Source organism: Syngnathus scovelli, chromosome 20 (assembly GCF_024217435.2).
Source record: "Syngnathus scovelli strain Florida chromosome 20, RoL_Ssco_1.2, whole genome shotgun sequence".
Classification (NCBI taxonomy): domain Eukaryota; kingdom Metazoa; phylum Chordata; class Actinopteri; order Syngnathiformes; family Syngnathidae; genus Syngnathus; species Syngnathus scovelli.
The window spans coordinates 4,021,887-4,040,071 of record NC_090866.1 but is presented as its reverse complement, the minus strand read 5'-3'; the positions used below and the strand labels follow the sequence as shown (position 1 = coordinate 4,040,071).

General features: G+C 45.6%; 1 protein-coding gene across 14 annotated transcripts; it reads left to right on the top strand.

Moving 5' to 3' along the window:
- Nucleotides 1-348: 348 nt before the first annotated feature.
- Nucleotides 349-17,931, top strand: si:dkey-174m14.3 (uncharacterized protein LOC563117 homolog). 14 transcript variants are annotated; one of them, XM_049756439.1, is made up of 10 exons: nucleotides 349-441; nucleotides 515-569; nucleotides 2,348-3,120; nucleotides 4,540-4,577; nucleotides 4,664-4,909; nucleotides 13,623-13,784; nucleotides 14,171-14,237; nucleotides 14,482-14,589; nucleotides 14,662-14,742; nucleotides 15,548-17,931. In XM_049756439.1, the coding sequence occupies exons 3-10, from the start codon at nucleotides 2,383-2,385 to the stop codon at nucleotides 16,952-16,954; spliced, it is 2,847 nt and encodes a 948-aa protein (XP_049612396.1). In that variant the 5' UTR covers nucleotides 349-441; nucleotides 515-569; nucleotides 2,348-2,382; the 3' UTR covers nucleotides 16,955-17,931. The 14 variants fall into 14 exon arrangements, with proteins under 14 accessions (XP_049612396.1, XP_049612401.1, XP_049612408.1 ...); XM_049756444.1 differs by lacking the exon at nucleotides 2,348-3,120 and having other exon boundaries at nucleotides 356-441; XM_049756441.1 differs by lacking the exons at nucleotides 349-441; nucleotides 2,348-3,120 and adding an exon at nucleotides 4,080-4,242.
- Nucleotides 17,932-18,185: the final 254 nt, after the last annotated feature.

Sequence of the window (18,185 nt, the reverse complement as noted above, 5' to 3'; positions counted from 1 at the left end):
GGTGTCCCCCGCCTACTGCCCGATGACGGCTGGGATAGGCTCCAGCACGCCCGCGACCCCCGTGGGGACTAAGCGGTTCAGAAAATGGATGGATGGATGGATGAAAAGTGCCACTTGGTGTTTGTGTAGGAATTTTATGAGCCCAGTGCGTAGGAAGTAAAAAAATAAATAATCAAAATGTAGATGAAGCAACATGCCAGCAGATAGTGCTATTTCATCAATCTTAACAATCGTTGCCGCATACGTACTTTACCAGCATGTTCATTTTACAGGTGCACGAAAGATGGAACCACAAGGGGGCGTGCTTCACTGTACTGCAGTAGCTTCAATCCTGAATGGACAGGCAGTGGCGTAAGGAGAATATAGCAAAGTGGGAAAAAGAAAAATATTACGCCATAAGTTTGCACTTTTATTAAAGCAACCCATCCAGTTGGACTAAAGGTATTAAAATAGAACTGCTTAGCATACAAAAAAATTATAACCTTGTATGCTTACACATTCTCTGTTTTTGCAGACTAAATTAACACCAAATGGAAGTTGTTTACTTCAGTGTGAGATTTATTTCTCAGGTGAGTTTTCTTTTCCTCAAGCCACATTTGCATCACTGAGGTGAGACCAAATGGCTGTTGCCATGGATACGCTATGCTTACACTACAAAAATCTGTGTAGGCTTCTTCAACATGTAATTAATAACAAAGGCTTCTCAGCCAAGATAGCATTTTGTTCAGGATGTGAGACCTCATCTTCCTGCTACTATAAATAGCACACACTGTGAGTGAGAGTAACAACAGAGTGCTAACCTCGACTACTCACAACTGTTACATTTATCTCTGACAACTTATTTGCATTAAATATATTTTCCAGCTCCTGGAACAGCAAGTTAGTTTAAAAGCAGGCATTTTGTTTCTAGCAACATGCAGCTGCCGGAATGGTAACTGGCACTTTACTTCACAATTATACGAGCAAATATAAAATTTTATATACAGACAGAATGCTAACATTTTTTTGTTCTCAAAATGCTAACATGAATAGTATTTCAATTTTCATTTTCTGCTATGTTCATATATCCACTTAATAATATATACAAGAATAATATAAATATAAAACTTTTTTTGTTAGAATCCATTTCCGCATCTTTACCTTGGGGCAGTAATGGGCTTCGGTCCTCTGTTCTGGGCAACGGTCATAAATTGTCCGCCACCCCTCGACAGCTTCTGAAATCGAAAAGAGATTATTAAAGGCGTTTATCATAGAAGTGGCTCAAAACTGTCTGAAAATGGTGGCGCAAAAAAAAAGGGAGAGCCGCTAAAACAAAGAGGAACCTCAGGGAAATAACATGTCTGCATGCTCCTTGTTAGCAGACGGGGTGGTCCCGTGGGTCTCTGGCCCGCTGCAGTGCACCTGCAGGCAGTTGGCACAGCGGACCACCCAGTCATAGCCATCGGATGGGATGCACATTAATGACACCCCCGGGGACAGCACCGGTCCAGTTTGGCAGGCGTGCTGCATAAAATCCATCGGGGTCAATTTTACTACAAAGGGCGTAATTGGTGGTTGAATGTTCCAGGTCTCTAATAGTCTCCAAAAGATATTCAATGTAACTTATCCAAAGTTTAATCAAACTCGCCAGTTCAGTGTACTTTGTAAACAACCATCAGTGGAATACGGACATTACGGAAAATAACTCGTGCATACAACAGAGTTGAAAGTGGAGCTGGACAAGCCTGCTGTTAAGCGCTGTGTGGAATCAATGCTCTTCTGCTGTCACTGACCTGGAAAACTCTGAAAAGCTTTGCTCGCTCCGCTATCGATAGGCATTCTAATTAAGAACATTGCCCACAGTGCAAGTGGTATTTAACTAGCCAAGATAGTGTCAGGAATTGTGCAGAAAATATCATCCTCATTCATCTCAAATCAGCAAGGGAGTCCCAGACTGTCTTTGTGGATATGAAGATACGATTGTGTTTGTAGCCAAACATGAACATGGGGGGGGGGTAATGCTTTTGTTAGATTGGCATCACCAGATCATTTTTGTTTAACACATTAAATTTTAAATCACGGATAGCCTTGTCTGACATGCCAGAGTGTTGTCTTGGCGGCGAAGGAGTCCATCTGTTCAGCCTCGAGTGAAAAGTATTGAATCTATTGTAGGTCAGACTCACACTCTAATGAGAATGAATTGGGGTAGAACTCTTTAAAATTGGTGTTGCTCACTGGACCATAGTACATTTCCCAGTCGAAACAATCAGAGACATGCAGACAGAAAGCAAAGCGATGGACACTAGGAGCTCACCCTGTGTTCTCCCACAGAGAAGCAAATTTTCAAATTCTGCTGCCTTGTGCCCAGTTTCCAACAGTGATCAAGTCTGGCTCAAGGAGCTGATGGGCCTTTGGCCAAAGAAGTCCTCTTCCAGTTGTTTTGTGCCAAGTAGCAGCAGTGAGCGTAAGGGCAGTCTGGACAGCTGGAGCTCAGGAGTCACTTCCTGCCTTTACTGCTCAATCAAGAAGAGCCAAGCGGCCTTTCAAAGCCGACTACGTTTCAGAGCGCATCCCCCGGAGCAGGGAGGAGGGGACAACTGCATGGATTGCCCGGCATGGCACCATCAGGGGAGGGGCTGTGTTCAGACCCGAGCTCGCACCAAAAGAGATCAAGATTGTCCGCTGGAGGGAACGCTTGAGGACAAAGCCAAGTTTTCACACTTCCTGGACGAGGTGACATCCAATGTGCTTGATCCAAACAGCTTGAGGGCATTTGGGAAAGCAACTAGAGGTGCGCATCAGGACCAGGACCAAACGGTGACCCAAAGGATCCCCAGGCTTTCTTGTTCAATGGCCCAGCAGCAGGATTTCTTGCTGGAGCTTGAGGACCAGTCTCCAATCGACCTGCCTCCAAAAACCTATCTGGAGACAGACATTGACATAGTGAGAAGAGATGACCAGCCAGAAGATCCGGAGATCAAACCTGACACTCCACCGCCATTGCTGGTGGATGAACAAAATCTCATTCCGCCCCCTCCAAATTTCTGCCAAGGATTCGAAATGAAACGTTTCCAGGAATTGAATCACAGCTCCCCCGGATACCCCTCTAGATCCATCTCTCTGCCCAGAGGCATCAACATGGTGAGTCCCAGAAGTTTTATTTTTGGAATCCACGACCTTGCATTCTGGGTAGCATACCACCCAACCACATATTTATTGTGAGAAAACCCCTCATTTGTTGAACTTGCATCCTAACCCCTCTCAAATGTCTGCAATAATTACAACCACTGGCTTTCCCTAGACACGTGTTTTGGGAGAATAGGATTAAAGGCCCAATTAAACATTACTGCTTCCCAAAGTGAATGTATTTGATGTCCCAGCATAATGTTCACCTCGCAATTAGAGGCTAATCAAAGCACATATATTATTTTTCGGTAAATAATCCTCAACAGCACAGTAGTTTTTTTTTCTTCTTTTTTTTCTCTGTTTGAAAATAGTTCATCATATCACCCACGGGCAACCGAGCAAGCATTTCCACGTCATCACCCATCGAGGAACGTGCTTAGAAATGAGCAATGTGGCCATTTACTATTAAGAAAGAAGGCCACATTGCTTTAATTTATCGTCTGATTAAAATTCAGCCTTTGCTGTCACCTTAGCAACCGCTTAGAAAAAAAAAAAAAGGTGGGCGGTGTGGGGGCTGTGGAGCCAGCGTGTGAGCCTGTTGGCGTTCATCACAGTGTTGCTTGCTTGCAGCAAACTTTCATCTCCTCAGCCTTGTACTTGCCAGTGCACATGTACAAAACATGCCTCGCAGTCGAGCACGACTTCGCTGACACGTACTCTCGCTACACGTAGAAACTGATATTATCAATTCGACTGGATTTTAATAACGCAAAGTCTGTCTACAAAATGGCATTTTTACATTACAATTAAATTAGGGCCCTTGTAACACTGAGCATTATTCTTCCAATAATTTAATCACACTATTTTTGCATTGAAGTGCATTTGCTATTACCTCACTTCAACTGTTTTTTTTTGTTTAGTACATCATCCATGTTTTGATCCTCTGCATGATTGTCATCATCGTCTATCCTCAGGTTATAAAACATGACACCCTGCGCCTTGTATACGGACAGAAGGCTGACATGTGTGTCGAAAAAAAATAAAGATGCGTTGGGATGATACTGCCTCCAGATTCAACAGATGGAACCACCTGTACCCCTTGGTCTTTTCCCTTCTGCTTCCCTGCACGTCAATGAGGTTGCTGCCCGCCACCTTTGCTTGCTTGCAACATATTGTATCTGCAGTCTGGCTGCAATGAAGGTTTCCACTCTCTCTTGCACCCCTTCCTCCCTCCCTCTCCCCCCTCTTGCTGCCTCTCACTCTCCAATCTTACGCCTTTGAGCTGATGAGATGATGGTTCTAACCTTGCATACATATGGCGACAAAGCCCTATTTTTTTGTAGAAGTAAAAACTGGGAAGGGGGGAAGATGAACATAAACATGCGTGTATGTTGCTCCCAGGGCACTCCACCGATGCTGTTATTTTTCTTTTAGGTGTGTGACGATGGCACGAAGCACGTAGACACTATCAGGTAGGCATCCTCTCTCTCCTCATCCTTCCTTCGTCACACCCACGCCTTCTCCCCGTGCCCTCTTCTTTCCTCCCACTCTTGCACAGTCTTTTCCTCCCTCGCTGCTGTTCTTCCACCTCTTCATCTGCTGCGGCTTCTGCTGCTGCTGCAGCTGTTGTCGGAGCGTCAGCAGAAGCGTCAGCAGCGTATGGCGGCGGCAGGAAGTGGGGATTTCTCGCAGCTTCAGGGAAGAGCCGTTATACAGAAGGGAGTTTTCTCCAACAATCCCCGTGGGAAGGACTAAGTCGGTTTGATCCGTGCGCCTCCGGGATGAAGCTGTGCGTGAGCACCAGGTAGCGCTTCGCTCTTTTGCAGCTTCAATTTGGAGCAGTTGCGTGTGTGCGGCTGCATCAAAATTAAATGCAGAGCTGCTTGGTTCTTAGGTTGATGTTTGACTCGGTTCCCGAATGCGAGACTTGTTTCTAACCTGCATGATGTGTGCATTCACCTGTCGGAATGCTCCGTGCCTCAGTGATAGAACACTCTGCATGACCGCACCGCTCCCGCAACAAGCTTATCGGATACTCAGTAGAAAATGATCGCATTTACTTTCCTGATGGAGAAGGAAAGCCTCATTGTTGCTTTCATTCATTCTGTCAGGCCATAGTTCACATTTGTTTGTGATTACAGACACCGTTATGACTAGTTCAGACGAGGGCTAATTTAGTTTCCTGTCGTCAATTGTCCTCACCGCTGTGTCTCAGTTTTAATTGGATTGTTGGAGCCCCGTTGAGATAGATGGGGGGAGTCCGGCGCCTCTTGTCCTTGCTCTCAGCTCAGGTCTTACCTGAACGCCAACGCTGACGATGTGCTTCCATCCACTTGTGCTTCCATCCACTCCAGCAACCGGCAAGTCTGTACATGATGAAATGCCCTGAAATTCTCTCTCCCTCACACTGTCTGCGCCTCACTTGGCCTTGGGGTTCCTGCCTCAAGGGGCCCTGTGATGGAAAGTGTCATGTCAATTTTGCATGGAGGAGATTTCACTTTGATTAGGGGGGGAGGTTGTGTCAGTGCTGGTTTTTTTTTTTCAGTCTGACTAATAACACCAGATTGAACCAAATGTGATTCTGAAAGCAAGTTAGGAGGAAATGGGGGGACCCGTCGCCGTGACAACCGAGCACTCCTGTAAAACTATCAAATAGCGCTTGTGCACGTGGGGTGTTGCATTTTTATGGACTCAATATCCTATTGTGCCCTTTTGGCCGTGGCGCTCTGATCAGGCAGCCTTGAATGAATGTGCAAGGTCTTTGTGGAGTAGCGTTGACAGCTCCCCCAGGAGTCAATAAGCGGACCTCATCAGCTCGCGTGTGTTGTGATCCTTCTCCTTTGCCCTCCTCCATAGTAGTGGGTCACATTCATCCCTCACGTTGACGCAATAGGCCAGCATGGAAATGGATTGAATCACAGAGCTGTCCGAGTGGTTCTTAAAGTACCGTATTAGCCCGAATATAAGACGATGTTTTTTGCATTGAAATAAGACTGAAAAAGTGGGGGTCGTCTTATATTCGGGGTCTAGACATTATACCCATTTTCACTTGTGCGCAGCGGTAAGTTAAAGGTTGCTGGTATCGACTGAGTATGTTGCTGTGATCGCGTGCATCTTTGACACAAAGTGAGTATATAGTACATTTCATTGTTACTACTGTCCACTGTTGTGCCGTTTGTCCGATTGCGGTTTGCTTCGTGTGTGCGCCGTTTGATTGACAGCTCTGGCGCGCTCCTTTAGGTTTGCCTCGCATCGTACGAGTAGCCGTTACGCAGCGGCACGGCGACTAGCGGTCTCCAGCAAATACATTTTGTTGTCTTGATCGATGACTTATGTTTGGTGGGTTGCCGAGAGTATTTCATTTATGGTTATTTATTATTATTATTATTTGCCAATAATTCAGTAAAGCAATCAAAACTGAACCACGTCTTCCCTCCTGTGTTCTGACCGACACCCGGGGGTGAAAAGAGCATAACCATCCGAGCCAACCCCCTATACAGTCCTCAGGCTCCCCAACAATAGCTGTCGCAGTTTGCATTATTTTATTGCAGTGTTTTTCCTTATTCAGATTTGTTTCAAGACTAGTTAGACTTGACTTTGATGGTTAATGCGTTATTGCAATTTTGTTGTTTTATCACAGTAGATTGGTTAATTTACAATTCAAAAACCAGAAGCCATTCATTTACAAATGTGATTGCACTTTAGTTTACATATTTACCGTAATTGCCGGACTATAAACCGCACCGGATTATAAACCGCACCAGCTAAAATTCTGAGATATTTCAGTTTTTTTCTTACATAAGCCTCACCGGACTATAAGCCGGACGTGCACACGAGTTTTTTTTACAAAGGAAGACAGTACATAGAAAGCCTTTTTAACGTTTTAATAACATACTTGAACATGTCTTTCTAAACATTGCCTGTGACGCAGCAGTAGTACCGCAGCAACGCGGAAGTGTGCACGCGAGTTATTAGCAAAGAAAGACTGGACACAGAAAGTTTTTTTTAAAGCTTTAATAACATACCTTAACATTTATTTCCAAACACTGCCTGTGACGCGGCAGTAATACCGCAGCAACACGGAAGTAACACAGCACAGTCACTGAGACGCGGCGGTAACACAGCAGCAACACAGCAGCAACACGGTAGCACAGCACAAACAGGGCTGGTTAAAAAAAACATACCAGTAAAAGTAAAAAAAAGAGCCGTCTTCATCTTCCTCCTGTGCACTGAAACCATCGAAGTCTTCCTCCTTAGTGTCCGATTGGAATAGCGTTAGATATCCTTCGCCTCACACTTTCTCAGTCTCTCTTTCGTCGTCGGTTTTATGCATTTCTTCGACTGTGAAGAGGGTCTGTTCATGCTAATCTTATTCATGCACGAAGCGCTAAATTACATTAAACTAGCGAGCGACACGTATATCTTAAAAGCGGCATCATATGCATTTCTTTTGTCCCCCATAATGACGGTTTGTGTATAAAAGCTTCCTGTCTTTGTGTGAATGCGGGTGTGTGCGTGATGCGTGAGACGATCACGTCTTCTTCGCCGCATTATCTCTTCTTCGCCTGTCTCGCTCTTGCTTCCTGCTAGAGCGCCAGGGGGCGCTCTAGCAGGAAGCAAGAGCTTCCTCTTACGGCCGGAGGCCGTAAAAATCCATAAGTACGCCGCGCCGCCGTTTAAGGTTCAAAGTAACCTCCTGAATAAAATGCATTACAAGTTCACATTCATTACAACTTGCTTTTGGTGAGCAAAATGTCAGAAGAATTGAATTTAAATGCTGATTGATTGGGTTTTAATACAATGCAGATGGTCCAAACAGCGCCACTACTTTGTGTAATCTCTGAGTGACATGGCAGAGTAAGAGAAAGGGTTTAGAGCACAGGTGTCAAACTCAAGGCCCGGGGGCCAGATACGGCCCACCACATCATTCTATGTGGCCCGCGAAGACAAATTGTGCATCAAATTCGTGTGTCATTACTAGAATTGCAAATTGTCTTCACTTTTAATAATATCTGTTTTTTTAAATATTTGACCAGTTTTTACTCGTCTGATTTGAAAACGAGTTATTTGTCAGTTTGTTTTGTAGCTTTTACTGTATATAATAGTGTTAAGAGTAAAAGTGATCACAAAAATCACAGAAAAAATCTTATATAAGCTGCACCTGACTATAAGCCGCAGGGTCCAAAATTTTGGAAAAAAGTCGCGGCTTATAGTCCGGAAATTACGGTAAATGTTCAGATATTAAGATGTGATAGAAAGTTTTTGTATGATTTGAATGAGGCAAAATAACATGCTTTTTCTCTCGAATATATTGTTATAATCATTTGTTTCAGATGTAAATATTTTCTGAATAAAAATTAAATTTGGTGTTCAAAAAGTCTTTTTTTCAAACTTGAGTCTTGAAAAAGAGGGGGTCGTCTTATAGTCGGGGTCGTCTTGTATTCGGGCCAATACGGTATTAATGGCAGCTAAAGTGAGTTACTTGATGTGTTGTTTGTTTCGAGTCCCCTTCCTTCCCATTTTACATGAACCACTTTGGCAGTTTCGGTGTGCTCTACCAGTAATAGCGCGTGTAATTTCCTGCCCTAAAAACATAAACAAAATGACAAGACAGTCCAGGGTCACCACCGCAATAGTAAATGAATGCATCTGCTCCTCATCTTTGCCCATGAATTGTGTATGAACTGATGCAAGACTCTCAGCCGCCAGTTGCTTTAAGTGTTTTCGTAAGATTGAGGTCGGTGGATTAGCATTGCAAATGCAGTCTCGGATCTAATAATAGTGTACAGTACATGTATAAAATATGCATTTGGGGGATGACTGGTCTGCTTAGATTTGGTGCCTCGATTTCACCTTTTGCTGGGCATTAAACATTAAAGCTGTTAGTTGGTGTGGAACTACTCTACATTCTGTCAATAGCGGGCAGGGCAGTTCGCTCATTGAAGGAGTGAATGTTTTCAATGAGGCGGTTGAGTTATGCACATTATGCATTGGCGCAGGTCTGCTGCTTCACGGTGTGGAGGAAACAGGAAATGGTGCGAGGCAGAGTTGTCGTCGTGGCTGTCACCGTGTGCCCCCCCCCCCCCAGGTCGTCCTCACTGCAATGCTGAGCTTTGTGCCATGGCGAGGGATTTTACCCGTGTAGATTCTTGTTTCCACAATCTATGGGAAACGTGGCAGTTTCTTTTTTTTAAATTTAAAAGTCCATCGTACTTTGAGATTTGCGCTGTTGCAATATATTGTTTCTTCATGTATTCTCCAGTCACCCAAATGAATTACATTTTTGTCAGATAAGACTTCTTAACTGCCACCCTACCACCATAGCCCACATATATAACAAAGGGGAGCTCCTACAACCACTTCCCGCTTTTCTTTCTATCCCCAACTTTCATGTCATCATCGTCCTCCTCCTCCGCTCCCGCCTCCCTTCCCTGCTTTGCTTTTCAATGCTCAGAAAATCCTCTCAAAAGCGAGCGAAGCGTGAGTGGGCGGCTTGGCAGCATCGTATGAGCATGGTACCGTCCGCAGAAGTGAGGAGGCTCAATTAAAGTCGACCGAGGGAGAACGAGGAAGAGAGCGAGGGAGGGCGAGCGCTAGGGAGCGACCGATTTGGCCTGAGATGTCCCACCCCCACTCCCCCGCTTATGGCGCTGCGTTATTCCTTTTCCCGGGAGAGGGTGTGTGTGTTTAGATGCCGCAGTGTACAAACAAGGCATGGAGGTATCCGCTTTGAATCAAATATGGTAACATGCATACCAACGGATCAGCCTCCAAATAGCTCCAAACCGGCAGGGCCATCTCACCTCACCGTAGGCACGTATCCTGTGCTGGTGTGTGATGACTCAGAGGGGAGCAGCTCGAGAGAAGCCGCCGGTGTTTGTGTGAGATGGGTGGGGGAGGCCTGTCACCAGCTGTCGCCATGCCGACTCAACCTGATGCGGAAATCACCCACCGGCAATCAGGTGATGAGCACATTTGCTTTTGGCATCTTGTTTTGTGTTGTTATCAAAGGTCTCGCTAAGGAGACCTGGAGGCACATTTGCCCCTTCTGAGTCACGTCGTCGGGGCTCAAACTGAGACTGACGGGCTTGTCTAACGACCTGCACCGGTCGTCTTTGGGCTGACGTTCGCGTCTCTCTTGCGCGCGTCATCCAGACGTGGTTGCAGGGTGGGGCTCCCCCGAATAGAAGGCCATGTCAAAGTCATTTTGTTTCATCATGTGGAGGAAACGGTGCTACGTATGACTTAAACCCAAACTACTGTTCATTCAAAATGATGATTGATTTTGGCCATTAATCCGGATTATGGATTGATTGATTAATGTGTGTTTGTTTTGTTTGGCAGGCAGAACAATCAGTAACTCTTCAGGCCAGACTTAGGCGGTCTCCTTTGGGACACTAACACGTCAGCTCCTTGTGGGTCCCCCCCCTATGAACACATGACAGGCAAAGAACACAGGCAAACCATGAAAAAGATATACATTGGCAAAACCGCCTTAAAAGTCCCCCGAAATGGCGGCAAACACCTGAAAAAGAGGTAAGAGCAAACGCAATGGAGTCGCACTGTCTTTGCCACCTGTCCTCATTTTCAATTGTTTGTCCACTCATCCACCCACAAGGTGTCTCCTCTCACCATTCAAGCATCCTCTGCCAAAGCGGGAGTCATGTTGCCTCGTCATCTTCACGCTAGAGTGAGAGCAATCGTTAGATCTGACTCAGCTCCCGCTCGCGGCCTCGGTCACTAATGGGACATTCGACGTCCCTCGAGCAACTCTATGCAAATTCACGAAAACAACATACACCTGCCTGGAGCGTTATAAGTAACCCCTTACCATTTAAATCTCCAAAAAGCAAGAATATTAATGAGGGCTTTTTTTTTTTTTTAGGAGTATAAACATTTGGTGCAAAGCTATGCTGGAAGCAAGATATTTAATTGTGTCAGAGTAAATACAACAGAGTCATCTAAACTAGGCTTCTCAGCTACTGGCTTGGATTCCGTTTGAATTAAAGCACCTTATAGAACAGCGGCGAGCTCTCTTGAGGCACTTTTTCATTCAGGACAGCCAAAGTCTACAGTCCTATTTATGCATAAATGCAGATAAATCCCCCGCAGGTGAGGCAGCTAACGACACCCCTCTGACTGGAGTCTACCTCGACTCATTGTGCTCTCCAGAGAAATAAATAACAGAGATCTCGGGGAGGGCCGGAGGGCTTGGAAATTGAGAGACCGTGTAGCGTTGCGGGGACACACATCAATGGACGGACGCAGATGGGGAGGAGGAGCTTAGCCCGGCATTGTTCCTATCCTGTGCGAGTGTTCATACTATCGACCAAGTGGTTTTGAGTGAGTATTATTGACAAGTCGGGGCAAGATAGTTGTGACTTTTAGCAGGATGTGTTATCGCTGGAAAATGAAGCTAGCAGAGATGGGGACTCAAGTCACTGTGACTTGGACTCGAGTCGACTCGAGTCGCTGTTTTGATGACTTGTGATTTGACTTGACAAAAAATGAATAAACTTGAGACTCGACTTGGACTTGGAAGTTAAAGACTCGGGACTTGACTTGAGACACGATGACTTGAATGACTTTAGTGTTATTTAGTTTATGTTTTCAGTTTGAATATAAAATTAATAATACATTTAAAAAAATAATATCGATAACACGGTAGGAGCGCAGGCTGAGAATGGCGTTGTCATGATTGGATCACTACCGTGTCAATCAATCAGTCGTGCCCTCTCTACCTACCGAACTTGTTTATTGGAGAATCACGCCCCTTTATATCAGACATGCGCAAACATGTCAGCGGGAGTGGTACCGCGAGTCATCACCTTCGGCTATCGCAATTACTTTTATGACGGCAAAAGACGGACAGCACTGTGCGAGATATGCAACAAAAACATTTCTTCTTTCTGATTTTTTTTCTGATTATTTTTTCATATTTGCATCTCAAATGTGTCAGACACTGTCGGCAGACGTTCATTTGTTTAGATTGAGCTGTCAATAAATCATTGTATGAGGTAATTTCTTTTTTTGTTTGATTCCATGGTGTATTTTACTGAATATCAGTAATTACAGTGCAAATCCAAATTATTGTCATATTTTTTAAACAGGTTAGACCAGTGGTTCTTAACCTTGTTGGAGGTACCGAACCCCACTAGTTTCATATGCGCCTTAGTGAAAAAATATTTTTTTTAAATTTAAGACATAGATGTTTTTTACTAATGCACAAAATGAGCTGTGCATAAACATCACCTTGTTCAAAGAGCAAAACCAACACAATGCATGAACTCGCAACAAATTACATACTGGCAAATCAGAAGCTACATGATAAAACAGGTTTGTTTGGACCTCCTCAGTGGGGGCTCTGTCGAACCCCTAGGGTTCGATCGAACCCAGGTTAAGAACCACTGGGTTAGACACATTGGACAATGATGGTTACTTAAAGTTACTGATATCTTGTCTTTTCACTACTAAGATCGGATTCTGTGGGTAAAATTGCAATAATAAGGTGACTTGACAGACTTGACTTGACCTATTTAAGGACTTGACTTAGACTTGACTTGACCTATTTAAGGACTTGACTTGACTTGCCCAAGAAAAAAATGACTTGGGACTTACTTGAGACTTGAAGGTTAAGACTTGAGACTTACTTGAGACTTGCACATGTGTGACTTGTTCCCATCTCTGGAAGCTAGTAGGAAGGAGTCTTACCTCGGGAACACCATGCACACTGATATAGCGTCGGTTGATAGGGAAGGGGACGTCTCGGCGAAATTTAGTGAGTCAACGCGCTGCGGTTTAAATGCACCAGTAGAATTTGTGGCTGGGGAGCTGCGCTTGTCTTCTGCAAATCGTTGCAGCCATAGCATCCAGCAACACATTCCAATCCGAACACGAAAGACATTCTGCAATCTGGCCAACATGAATATTAATGAGATAACGCTTCCAGTCGGTGACCCGCCGGCACTGAAAAGAAGCCTCTCCATTTCGAGCCTTTGTTACCTGATATGGTTATTAGGGAGAAAAAGAAGCAGGAGAGTGAAAAGAGCACACCAGCGCATCTCTATTCGTTTGGTTATCTGGACTGCAGATAGCGTCATTAGCTTCCTTCCTCCATCTGTCTTTCAATACCGGCTCCATTTTGCCTGGCCGCCTGCGCTCGGATCCACGGCGGCGGCCCACATTTCCTCCTTTGCCACTTTCACTTGGCCTTTCATTAGAGGGAGGCGGCGCCGACTGTAAAAAAAATCTTCATCACAGTGCGCGAGGAAATACATTCTGTTCCGAACATCCCCGGCTTTCACATTCCATTCATGTGATGTATTAAAGAGTTTACAATTCATATCTTGACACACTCTGATATTGATGATTGGGTTCCTCTCGATCCAGATTTGAATTCCAAGAATGGGAAACTCTTCTCATTATGTGTCTGCTTGTACCACCACCTCGCTCATCACAATCGCATGGCTGTCAATCACGTTAGTCAAAATCGAATAACTTCATATATGTGTGTGCAGCTCATTGCTGGAGCAGAAGGAAGACCTGCGGAAGCGACTCTCCTACACCACGCACAAGCTGGAGCTGCTGCAGAACGAGTTTGACGCCACGCGTCAGTACCTGGAGACTGAGCTGCGGCGAGCTCAGGAAGAGCTGGACAAGTTCACCGATAAACTGCGTCGGTGAGAACATACTGACTGGAAGACATTAATGTATATATGTCGTATGTATCTAATAATATAAGAGTGTATGGATGCTGCAGCGGTTCAAAAAAGATGAAAGCGGGTAAAAATAGCTCAAACGCGGGGTTGTCTCCACTTTTGCTACAGTAGGCAGCTCATGCCCGAGTGTATAGATCAAAATTGTTTTCCAAACCAGTCACGTGTCTTGCTCTTGTCTGTAATCTCAAACTCTACCGGGTGAAGCAAATATAGATTAATATGCACATTAATTCTCAAATAGATATAAATAAAAGATATCAAATAAAAATTTGCGCTGCACGTTTCAAGCCAGTTTATGCTTACCATGTATAAACAAAGTTTTGTACTTTATTGCCTGTGTGCTTTAGGATCCAAAGCAGCTACTCTGCCCTGCAGAGGATCAACCAAGATCTGGAAGAGAAGATTCACAGAGATGTAAGTGCCCGCTGTTGCCATGAAGAAAAAAAGCCCTTGGTGGGTTTGAGATTCAAATGCCCTGTTGTTGGTAGCAGTGACATTAATTATGGCTAATTAAAATTGGCTGTCCTCCTCCAAACTGTCGCATGAGAAAGCGGCTCCATTGTTCCTCCGTACAACACACCTGGTCTCATTGGCCAGACTAGAAAAGATGTAATTATATGTACTTCATCCTCCCTCGTATGACTTCTTGCTTTGTCAGTCTCAGCACCACGACGATGAGAAGCGAGCGCTGAGCCGAGAGATCATCGTGCTCAACAACCACCTGATGGAGGCCAAGCTCACCATCGACAAGCTTCAGGGGGACAATGTGAGGAGACGCCTTTTGGATTTTCCCGTGGCGTGAAGGTTTAATCATGTCCTCTTGATTTGTGCTTCACAGGATGTCTACAGGAAGGATTGTAACTTGGCTGCTCAGCTTCTGCAATGCAACAAGTCCCTTTACAGGGCCCAGCTCTCCGAGGTGAGCAAAAAATATAGAAGACCATCACAGCCTGAATTTTGCTCTTTTTTTAATACAGTCTTTTCCTTTTGTTTGATCCCAGGTTATTTTTATTAATATAAAATAAACATCAGAACACTAAAGTGTCTTTTAGGCCGTCAAACAGCACATTGCAGCCCGATAGTTCAATTTGTACTCGCCAACGTGGTTATTGGCGGTCGGACGCCACTTTGTGACAAGCAGACGGGACATTATAGAATGTCCCTGACTGGAAATGGATTGCGCAGGACCGATATGCACTCAAATACGTATAGAGAAAAAGTTGCTTATTACATAAGTGCGGGTCAGAGGCTGTCCGTGCACACGTGGACTGCTGGGAGCAGGCTGACTGATAAATTATGCGTTGTTGTGAATAAGACTTGGGCCCATGGTTGCCTTTAGCAACACTTCCTGCAAAACAAGAACGGAAAGGTGATTGTATTCTGCTTCAAAAATACACCAAACTGAATAGAATGTCCAACAGTGCTGTTTAGTTGCAGTAATAATTGCACGCATTTTACGTTATAATCAGCCTTTCATTGCCAATCACAACTAACCGGCTTGCTGTTGATGTGCTGCATTTGCTTTTTGCCATGGAGAGAAGCAGATAGCAAGTTTGTGTGCTTTGTTTTGAACACTTGCTAAATAGAGCAGCAATTTTCAATTTTTTTTTTTTTTAATGGCCAAGAAGCGTTAACATGGATTCACGGACCCAATCCAGCCGAACAAATCTGTGTAAAGTTTGCTTGTAATCTTTTGATGACCTGGGCGTGTGTTTTCACTCCAGCTCCCGACTGACTTTCAGGAGCGACTGACTATGCACATGGAAGAGCCTCCGCTCTGCCGCACGTACTCGGATTCCATGTCGGCCTCGCTCATCGGGCAGGTGCTGGAGAAGCCCGACGAGGTGTGTAGCAGCAGCCAGGCCTCGCGCTCAGCTAGCCCTCGCACGCCGGACCACGCTTTTGTCCTGGAGCCGTTGGGCCAAGGGGTGCAGGTCGGTTTGCGTGCGGCCTACAAGTCCGACCTGTACAGCAGCGACACCGCCCTTTACTGCCCCGACGACCGCCACCGGGAGCGCAGGCCTAGCATGGACCTTCACGGTCAGAGAAAGCTCCTCTTTGAACCGCAGAATTCCATTGACAGCAACCCAGACGAGTGCTCAGTGGGCTTGAGAGCTGCTTTCACCCAGGAGCACTTTGCTGAATTCCCCCCTTTGGGGGCGGGCTCTAGTTCCTACTCCAGCTTCAGTGGAGGGGGCTCGGAAGACAAAGCCAACGGCCCTCTGAGCAGTGCCGCTTCCTCGCCGCGCCATCGCACCCTCTACATGGACTGGAGGGATGCCGGGGACTACGAGAGGAAGAGCGACTCGTCCTGGGATAGGGATAGTCCCGGAGGGTTCGGTAACAATCATCCCTTCCAGCAGACGGAGATGATCCACCAGCAGAACAGCAGCTCGCCCGTGTACAGCCGCACCATGTCCTCCTGTTTCAGCGAGCCCTACGAGCCCCTTCCTCCGTCGTCCTCCCCGAGCGTCGCCTACGGAGACAGCCGCCGAGGAAGCACTCTGGCCCCCGAGGAGGAGGAGCTGATCGGAAGATGGCGGCAGCTCAGCGCCGAAGACTTGAGCTCGCACTCCTACCGCAGTCCCGGTCGGGCTTCCCCGTACAGCTTCTCCGAGCAGCACTTCTCCGTGAGGCCGGCCAAGATCCGCCTGGGCCCGCTCTACAGCAGCTTCCAGGAAGGCGCCGACTACTACCACCAGCAGGGAGCAGGCGGCGTGCAGGATCCAATGTGGGTTGCCGCCAGTCCCGAGTGCAGCCCGGTGCTCCGCCAGGCTCACAGCCAAGCCCACCTGTACGAGGACAGCAAAGGCTCTGAGCACAGCCTCTACCACTCGGGCGACTCCAAAGACCTGGAGGGCAACGAGGCATCCGGAGGTCAAAGTGTGGATTACGGGGACCAAAGCCCCAACAGCTCCACCCAATCCCTCCACCGCCGATCCTTGGAGATGACGGCGGACCTTCAGCACTACCAAGCGGAGATGCACAACCTGTCTGCCCAGGTGAGCCCGTCGTCGCCACCACCGGCCCCACCACCTCCGCCGCTGTACCACCAAAAATTCGGCTCTCTAGGACTTTCCCGCAAAGACAGCCTGACCAAGGCGCAGTTGTACGGAACGCTCCTCAACTGAAGAACCTTGCACAAACAGGAATAGAAGCCACAGAAGTGTATGTGTTGACCAGTAAGGACAGGAAAGTGATACATTTGTAAGAACGTGTGCAGCGGTACCTTGACTTACAAGAGTTTATGGAGCTTAGTCAATTTTCACAAATTTCAATTGTAGCACGCGAAGCGTGATAGAAAGGAGAGAGAGAGGCACCAATGCACTTTCAGTCATTTATTATTGAACAGGACAAATAGTCCAAATTAAAAATCTCACAAGGAGCATGGAGGAGACTTGACAAACTGCTTCGTACTTAGCCACCCCAACTTAAGTCAAAGCTCTTGACATCACTGACTAGACCACAATTCATAAAATCAACTTACTTTACATTCGCTTATGTTTTTTTTAAAATATATTTTACACTACAGTACCATTTTTCGTCATTAAAAACACACACAAAAATCTAGTTTTGCCGGATTGTGACAGAATTGTTCAAACACTTGTAAATCAAGGTATCACGTATGTATTTATTTTATATTTCTAAGTGGGAAATAGATATTTTTTGTATGTAGCTAATCAAATGACAAATTTTACTAAACCTGGAACTTGTACATTTAAAAACAGCAAATAATATATTAGGAAAAAAAACACACACCCTTAACTTGATGACTGTATAAACAACACTGATCTTATTCGGCTAATTAAAAGCAAATTGGGTTTGTTCTTTTGATTGAATTTGACAGTATTGATTGTTGTTTTGTATTGTTCTCGCTGGAATGTTTTGACACGTGAACATCTGTCGGCAGTTTGTATCAATTCTTCTCTTCGTATCCTGAAAAAAATCCTGCAATGACCCCCCCCCCCCCCCTCCCCTTTCTACCTCAGATTCGGACGGCCACACTCTCATCAAAACAATAGAACCTAACCTTTGTCCTTTTATTAATCATGCATGATTATATCTTTTTGCGTTGTTTTGTTGACTCAATAAAAGCACAAAGTATGCAGACGATTCTCGATTGTTTAGACTTTGGCGATAGGACAGCACACAAAGAGGACAAAGTACATATATGGTAACCTTCTTCACCTCTTTTATTGTTCCACTGTAAAAAAAACAGTCTGTAAAGCATGTGTGCATTTGTCAGGTTAAACAGTAGATTGCATTCATCACGTTGCAATGAGGAACGCCCCCCTGTCCGCCCCCCGTCCGCGGATGGCCGAACACACCGGTAGCACCACCCCGGCCGCGGATGCCCGAACA

Coding starts and splice junctions, on each gene's coding strand:
- si:dkey-174m14.3 (XM_049756437.1), top strand. CDS start 2,254: ATGCAGACAGAAAGCAAAGCGATGGACACTAGGAGCTCACCCTGTGTT. Junction 3,121..4,539: donor TGCCCAGAGGCATCAACATG/GTGAGTCCCAGA, acceptor TTTTTCTTTTAG/GTGTGTGACGATGGCACGAA. Junction 4,578..4,663: donor AAGCACGTAGACACTATCAG/GTAGGCATCCTC, acceptor ACTCTTGCACAG/TCTTTTCCTCCCTCGCTGCT.